Here is an 8,381-nt window from a genome sequence, read left to right on the forward strand (position 1 = left end):
CCTACAGAAAATAATAATCAACATTAAGAAATCTGGGAAGAGAAACACCTCAAAGTCTTTCTCAATATCTCTACCACATGTCCAAAACTTTTAAATAAACACTGAAAATCTCCCTACCAAATTAGAAGTCTCACAGGATCTATTAGAAAGTGCCTCAACCCACAGAAAGAGGAAAGAATTTCCTGATCTTGGCCCAGGAGTGACAGTCAGGGCTTCACAAGCTTCCTTCCTCACCTGCTCACAGACAGAACACACGTCAATTTTATGAGGAAACGTTTTGGGGGTAAAATTAAACTTTTCATCACACATAAGTTGAAAAGGATTTTAAAGTCAATTTTTGTTGAAACCTTTTGTGGTCATCATAAAACAACAGTGAAGACCGGATTCTGGTAGGAAATCGGAATCCAGCATAACTCAATGTCTGAGTCTGTTCAGGCTGCCCTAACAAAAGTACCACAGACTGGGGTAGGGGGAGCTTAAACAGCAGACATTTGTTTCTCACGGTTCTGGAGGCTGGAAGTCTGAGATCAAGGCACTGATATATTCAGTGTCTGCTGAGGACCCTCTTCCCAGTTCATAGACGGTGTGTTCTTGCTGTGTCCTCACCTGGAGGAAGGGGTAAGCCCGTGTGCCACAGCTACTGAGCCTGCACTCTAGAGCCCGCAAGCCACAATGACTGAGCCCACACGCCACAACTACTGAAGCTGCACTCTAGAGCCGCAAGCCACAACTACTGAGCCTGCACTCTAGAGCCCACGAACCACAACTACTGAGCCCAGTGCCACAACTACTGATCCTGCGCTCTAGAGCCCATGCTCCGCAACAAGAAAAGCCACCGCAATGAGAAGCCCGTGCACCACAACTACTGAGCCTGTGAGCCACACCTACTGAGCCCGGCACCACAACTACTGAAGCCCATGTGCTAGAGCCCGTGCTCCGCAACAAGACAAATCCCTGCAATGAGAAGCCCACGCACCGCAATGAAGAGTAGCCCCCGCTCGCTGCAACTAGAGAGAGCCTGCACGCAGCAACGAAGACCCAACGCAGCCAAAAATAAATTTTAAAATTTATTTTTTAAAAACAAGAAATTTGGGGCTTCCCTGGTGGCGCAGTGGTTGAGAGTCCACCTGCCGATGCAGGGGACGCGGGTTCGTGCCCCGGTCTGGGAAGATCCCACATGCCACGGAGCGGCTGGGCCCATGAGCCATGGCCGCTGAGCCTGCGCATCCGGAGCCTGTGCTCCACAAAGGGAGAGGCCACAGCAGTGGGAGGCCCGCGTCCCGCAAAAAAAAAAAAAAGAAAAGAAATTTTTTATGAACCTGGATTCTTGCATCTTTCCACACTTAGAAAAGCACTAAAATCATTAACTGAGATATCTGTTCCTCGCAACTAGCAGCAACCTTCTCCTGTGACGGGTGCCTGAGTGTACATACTCCTTCACCAAAATCACAGGAACACTGTCTCTCCAGAGCAGTTCCCTGGGGCTGTCTGAGAGGCTGTCTCCCAGCTACAGTCCTCAGTGAGACACTGAATAAACTTAACTCACAGCTCTTATACTGTGCATTTTTTTCAAGTCGACACCACCACATGAGGGATTCAGTTTCAACATATGAATTTCAGGGGGACACAGTCAGTGTGTAGCATGCAGCAACTAACCCTGAAAAAATAATAACAAAATCAAACATCTACAAAGGACTACATTCTTGTCAGTGAATTCTCATACATAACAGGATTAGCACAGTAATAAATGTAAATCTAAAATGTTATGGCATTAATCCAAACTCTCTACCTCTTAGCAACTGTGATGTCTGTGACTTATGATTTTTCTTCAAAATCAATAAGATGTCAAGTTTGCATCCTTGCAGATGCCATTAAGAATTTGAATCACAAGCCAGCTAACTCACAAAATAACACTATCTGGGTGGTCCAAAAAAACTCAAGCTACTGATTTAATTTGGAGTATCTTTGGAGAGGAAGCATTCCTGGCATTTGGGAAAAGAAAATGGAAATCCTCTCTGGAGAATCTCACCTTTATCTCAGCCCTTGAAGAATTTCGTCAAAAAAAAAAAAAAAAAAAAAAAAAAAAAAAGGGGGCATTTGCAGTCAAAAAAATAAGTAAACTAACAAGGACAGAAAGGATCATGAGAGAAAACCAGGTGAAATAAGAGAAAACAGAGATGAGTTTCAAATACTGGGATTACAGACCACAGAAGGACAATATTTCAATAAAAGACAAGCTTGAAAATACATGCAGGACCAAGAGACTCGAGAGAATAACATGGAGGATTTGAAAAGAACCAGACAGAATGTTTGGAAATGAAAAACTGAATGATTTAAATTTAAAATTCAATAAAATTGGTTTGAAGCATAGTATACACAGCAGAAGAAAATTAATCAAATCTAGGCAAAAGTACCTAGATTATAGCACAAAGATAAAAGAGAGAGAGAGAAATACATGAAAAAGAGGGGGACTCTTGGAAGTTAGAGCTAATGAAATAAGCCAACCCACATCAATCCAGATACAGAAAGCAAAGAGAGAGAACATAAGACAGAGGCATCACCTGAAGAGACAATGGCTGAGTTACCACACCAGACTCAAGATAATTCAATAAATCTGCACTTAGACGTATCGTTTAAAGCACAGTACCCAGAATCAAACAGCATATATTTTAAGAAGCTAAAAGTGATAAAATATTACTTTCAGAGAAGTGAATGATGATAGCTGATATCTCATCAGCAACCACCAAGTTAGAAGACAATGAAAAACACCACTCATGGTCTAAAGGACACTGCCATCCACAGAATCATAACAAAAATATACGTGAAGGAAAAGGGCAAGAGACCTCTGCTCTGGGAACCATGGACGAAGTGACCCCAATCAACCTCTCCACTAAAACACAAAACCGGACACACTGAAAAACATGTCTTTGAAACATAAGACACCTATCAAGATAGTGAGGAATTCCCACACTTCAGGAAAGAAAGGCAATCCAAAGACACAAGGCCGACACCTGGGGCCACTTTGGTCCAGGGAACAGAGAGCTGAGAGGGTGAACCATGGTTCTGACAGCCTTCTGTGGCCACAGGAAAAGCACTGGTTCGGGACCCACCAACAACGGGGGCCCTTGTGAACCACCCTCTTAGTGAACTGGGACCTCACTGGCCGCACCTGAGGAGTGAGCAGCATCCTGGCTTCCAGACACCTGGTCAGTCCCAACCATCTCACACGCCGAAGCTGTATCAGGTGATCGTGAACTGGGATGACACAGGCAGCTGGCCAAACAAAAATCCACTTTGGCAAAAGCTAATATCATCTCAGGCCTCAAATTATTTCTGCAAATAATTTTTTTTAACTTTTTTTTTTTCTTTTTTGGAGAGTGGTGGTGTACGCGGGCCTCTCTCTGTTGTGGCCTCTCCCATTGCAGAGCACAGGCTCCGGACGCACAGGCTCAGCGGCCATGGCTCACAGGGCCCAGCCGCTCCGCAGCAGGTGGGATCTTCCCGGACCGGAGCACGAACCCATGTCCCCTGCATCGGCAGGCGGACTCTCAACCACTGCGCCACCAGGGAAGCCCTGCAAATAAGTTTTAAGAGTAAAAATGTCCAGCACACAGAGGTAACTAGGCAGAGGAGAAGAGAAGACAGCGCAACAGAGAACCAGCTGTAACAACAGACACTGTGGCTTCAGCCTGGATCACTCACGCTAGGGAGAGCCAGCTGCTAGATCTCCCATGGACAGGCTCATGGCAGGAATGAAGCTTCCTGCCGTGGCCACGTGAGTGAGCCTGCAAGCACCTACCCGGGTCAGGCCTTCAGATATGACTGCAGGCAGCATCTTGACTGCAAACTCACAAGAGTCTCTGAGTCAGAACCACTTAGAGTGACTGAGGTACTCTTGGGAAGAAAAGTAAGAGTATAAACAGAAGAGTGTGCTATAACCCCATTTGCAGTAAGATCTCAAAGAGAATGCAATACCAGTCCCAGGCTAAACAAAAAAGATTTAAATTGACGCTTTGAGTGGGTACCCACAAGTACAAACTGACAGCCTGAATGTGGCCAATTTCCATTATGGCTTTCTGAGTGGTCCTGACGTTGATACACAGGCCTGTTTCACCAGGACAGCCGCCATCTGTCCGCGGCTGCTGTCTTGATGGCAGCAGACGCTGGGGCGGGTGTCCTTGCTCCCAGGCCAGCATTCAGAGGCTGTACTGCAGGCCGGCATTGCGTCAGGTGCCAGGGTTTCAGAAATCACGGGTGCCTGTCCTCTGTAGGGTCTTAACCAGCAGGATAGAGAGCGGTGAGCTGGGCCGACACACAGCTCAGTAAGTGCTCTCAGGGAAGGAGGCGTGCCCAGGTCCCGGGGACACCAGCCTGGACAAGCTGTAACCCAGCTCGGCGTTCTGCCTGCCAGCGTGCTCCCCCAGGCTCCTTCCGCGTGGCCACTCCCTTTCTTCCTGCAGACCTTCGCGCAGAGGTCACCTTTTCAAAGAGGCGACCTTGGGCACCCTATTTTCACTGCCACACCCGCTGCCCCCTCTCCCCATCCTCTTTCTAATTCTCTCCAATACTGATGGGTCGGGAGATAGTAGCTGGTCTGCCCTCCCCACAAGGCGAGCAGGGGCGATGGCCGGGGGCGTGCGGGGTGCACTGCGGCCCGAGGAGGCCTCGCAGAGAGAGTCCATACAGGACGGCGGCGCTGGGCGGGGGCAGAAGTGGGGGGCGTTCCCCAGCCTCGCAGGGACAGGACGGGCCACCAGACCTGAGCAGACCCGGGTCGTGTTCCCCGGCACCACGGGGACAGGACGGGCCACCAGGCCGCGGCCGACCCGGGTCGCGGTCCCCCGCCCCGCGGCGCGAGGCGATGGAGCCGGGGGGCGGGCGCAGAGGCCAGGGGGCGCGGCGGCACTTACTCCCGCTTCCTGAAGCGCTCGCGCCCGGCCGCCACGTACTTGCCGCCGGCCTGCAGCGCGTCCAGCTCGCTCACCGGGCGCCCGCGCGTCGGCGTGAAGAGGCGCCGCGCACCGAAGGGCGCCTCCACCTGCTCAGTCAGCTGCTCCAGCAGCGCCTCGAAGGTGGCCACGCGGCGCCGCGACAGCGCGCGAACTTGCGGCCCACGTAGAACGGGTCCCCGTTGCGGTACAGCACCACGATGGTTCTGGCGGGCGCGGGGTCCACCAGCACGTGCGGCGCGCGCGAGCTCACGGCCCGCGCCGCCCATGCGCTCCGCCGCCGGACAGCCGCGCTGCCTGGGCCACGGCCGCCACCGCCCGCGCTGACGCCACCGGCGATTGTGACCGCAGCGCGCCGCCGCCCGGGAGAGGACACGTGAGGGGGAAGCAGAACCGGGACGGGTGACGGCGCATCAGAGTCCGGACAGGTGAGGACGGCAGAGCTGGGGAAAGGGACGGGGCGCGGCTCCCCGGCGAAGGCGGCGGGAGGGCAGGGGCACCCACCGCGACCCCTCCCACTACTCCTCCGCCCTCCGACGCGCAAGACATGGGGAGGTGGCGGGTAGCAGGACCGTCTTGACAATTAAAACTGCGTCAGGGAGGAATTGTCAGGAACCGTCCAGAGCGTGGGAGAAACTGGAATACTAGGCGCAGCTGGCACGTGGTATCGCAAAGGTGTAGCCTTCGGGACGCACCTTCATTTGGGGGAAGAACAATTCAAGGGCCTGTATGTCCTTGGGAGAGTCGTGCCCTATTCTTTTTTTTCTTTTTTTTTTTTCTTTTTTTTTCTGGCTGCATTGGGTCTTCGTTGCTGCGTGCGGTCTTCTCATTGTGGTGGCTTCTCTCGTTGCGGAGCATGGGCTCTAGGCGTGTGGGCTCAGTGGTTGTGGTTCGCGGGCTCTAGAGCGCAGGCTCAGTAGCTGTGGTGCAGGGGCTTAGTTGCTGCACAGCATGTGGGATCTTCCCAGATCAGGGATCGAACCCTTGTCCCCTGCACTGGCAGGCAGATTCTTAACCACTGCACCACCAGGGAAGCCCTTGTTTGCTTTTTGTATGGCGCATAGTAGGTGCTTGCATTGTTTTGTTGTTGTTGAACTAATAACTCCAGGAAGGCCAAAAAGCAATTGGGAAATTCACCACAGATGAATGTTTGGTGCCAGAAATCAGCATTGCTAAATCCTACACCGACACACACGAGAGCCTTACATTTTTATTTTTACAACACATTGCTTTGCCATGCGATTGAGAATACTAAAGCTAATATTCTCAAAATCAAATAGCTGCTGAGAACCACAGCAGCCTGAGATTAGGTCTGCAGAGCAGAAAATAGCTACCAAGATCCATTCACATTATCTGATTCTAATAAAATGAATGCTTTTTATTTGTTTGATTATTTCCTAGAAGGTGGAAGCCAAGCTTTTTTATATAGAAGCTCAAAATCATTCATCAGAGTATTCTGCTGAAACCAGCCCTATATGTCTGTACATGAAAGATTTGGTGAAATTGATCTGAAAAAAATTCAGTGGAACAGTGGGAGTCTTGATATTTACAGTAAATGAAACCAGACTGTGTTGGCATAAAACCCAAGAAAATATACTAGCGAGACTAATTCACAACACTATTCTGGTTCATTGAACATTATGATCTGCTTTAATGGTATAGAATGTTAATGTCTGTTAACGTAAAGCTGGTTTTACATTTTTAAAAAAATGAGGTTCTTCTTTACAGAATTAATATCCAGCCTCACTTTTATCAAAACTGTCATGGAATATTAGATATGCCTCTTGGTACTTTTGAGGGAGACTCAATAAAGCAACTCTATGCCCACCCCAGGTATCCCATTGGGTTCTCCTACTGCTTCCTCTCCCTTTTAAACTTGGATCCAGGTAGAATCCTCGTGGAGCAGTTAAAGGTGCAGCGGGGGAGATGGGGAGGAGAAATCTGCATACAGACATGCCCACCCCTCACCTTCTATCCATTGAGGCTGCCAATGAAGAACGAGATTTAATGTGTGCAGGAAACTTCAAGGACCAATCCCACAAAGCAGGGCTCCCACCCAATACCTTTTCAGACGCTCCCTCAACTCCTAAGCTCTGTACACACTGGGTTGAACATATGAAGTTGCTATTTCAGTTATCAAAAATTGCCAAATAGAAATTTCTCAGGGCTCTACTAAGTGCTTTTGTTGTGACATTTATCACTATTTTTGCAGGATTTTTCTTGTGCATCTCCCACCTGGGTTGTTCACTTTGTAAGGGCAAGGACCCTGTCAATTCAGTCTTAACAACAAATGGCTACTGAGCATCTACTCTGTCCCCCCAGCCTGTGCTAGGAAGTGGGCGTGAGCAAAGGACAACCCAGACACATGACCCCTGTCTTCAGGAAGCTTGCGTTCTGTTGCCTCTGCCCTACTCATCATCTGGGAAGTGATTGTACGGCCGGTGCTTAGCCCCTAGCACAACACAGCTATACCATAAGTGTTTGTTGAATTAGCAAATGTGAAAAGTCCTAAATCTCTCCTGTTGGCTTTGCTCTTTCAGTTGCTTCCATTGATTTTAGAACAGATGGTTCTAAACGTGTTCAAGTCTCTACATGTTGGTGTCTTACTTTAAAGCATGATAACCAGAAACACGTTGCATCTAAAGTGAGGGTCAAGAGATCCACTTCTAGCATGATGGCACATGGATCTCTGCTGACCTATTCCCCAGGGAAGCTCGTGAAAATTAGGAAAAAAGCAACCACTTAAAGTCTCTGGGAATAGTCCTAAGGGCACACAGAAAATGAAGCCACATTTATTGCAAAAATCTACTAAAACTCAGCAAGACCAGGGAGAGTCTGTGGTATGTGTGGTATGTGAACCAGGCCAGCACCTTCACTCCCTCCTCCCACTACAATGAAGTGGAGTCTCCCTTCCACACAGGTGCAGCCATGAACGCAGGGCTGGTCCCCAGATCTCAGTTGGGGGCTTTCTTCCCAGGAGGGTTCTCATTCTGCCCCCTCTGCCTGTTGTGAGGCTAAGTTCCAGGTGAGTGTGGCTGAGAAGAGGGGGGCACCTTCCTTCCACCCAGCCCCCACTCAGGAGACGGGGCTCTACCCTGCACACAGCCCCACTGAGTTACTGGAGCCATGATCGCCTGTGTCTCAGTTCACAAGGCAGGGGGTCCACACTGAGAGAGACAAGCCGAGAAGACCTGAGGCTACTGCCCCCCTCCATTGAGCACCCAGCTTCTAAAGCAGGGCTGTCAGTCAGAGAGAAGTGCACCATTGTCCCCACCCCCCAGCTCCAGAGCCAGGGCTCAGAGATCAGGGAGAAGTGGGTCCTAGAACAGAGAGCTCCAAATCTCTTCCCAGTAAATGGGCTTCACGTGGAACAGAGTATGGAGAAGTTCAAGCCTAAGGGTGCTCTCAAAAGCAATGGCGGTGATGGTGAAA

At 50.0% G+C, this 8,381-nt stretch overlaps 1 protein-coding gene across 1 annotated transcript in view; it reads right to left on the reverse strand.

Annotated features, from left to right (window-relative positions):
• The window catches only part of DCDC2C (doublecortin domain containing 2C), a 123,135-nt gene extending 116,207 nt beyond the window's left edge, over positions 1–6,928 (reverse strand). The window contains 3 exon segments of the mRNA XM_007472265.1: positions 4,911–5,098; positions 5,101–5,392; positions 6,918–6,928. Of these exon segments, the coding sequence (XP_007472327.1) occupies positions 4,911–5,098; positions 5,101–5,392; positions 6,918–6,928 (491 nt within the window).
• Positions 6,929–8,381: the final 1,453 nt, after the last annotated feature.

The sequence above is a fragment of the Lipotes vexillifer genome, unplaced genomic scaffold (assembly GCF_000442215.2).
Source record: "Lipotes vexillifer unplaced genomic scaffold, Lipotes_vexillifer_v1.1 scaffold356, whole genome shotgun sequence".
NCBI classification, from domain to species: Eukaryota; Metazoa; Chordata; class Mammalia; order Artiodactyla; family Lipotidae; genus Lipotes; species Lipotes vexillifer.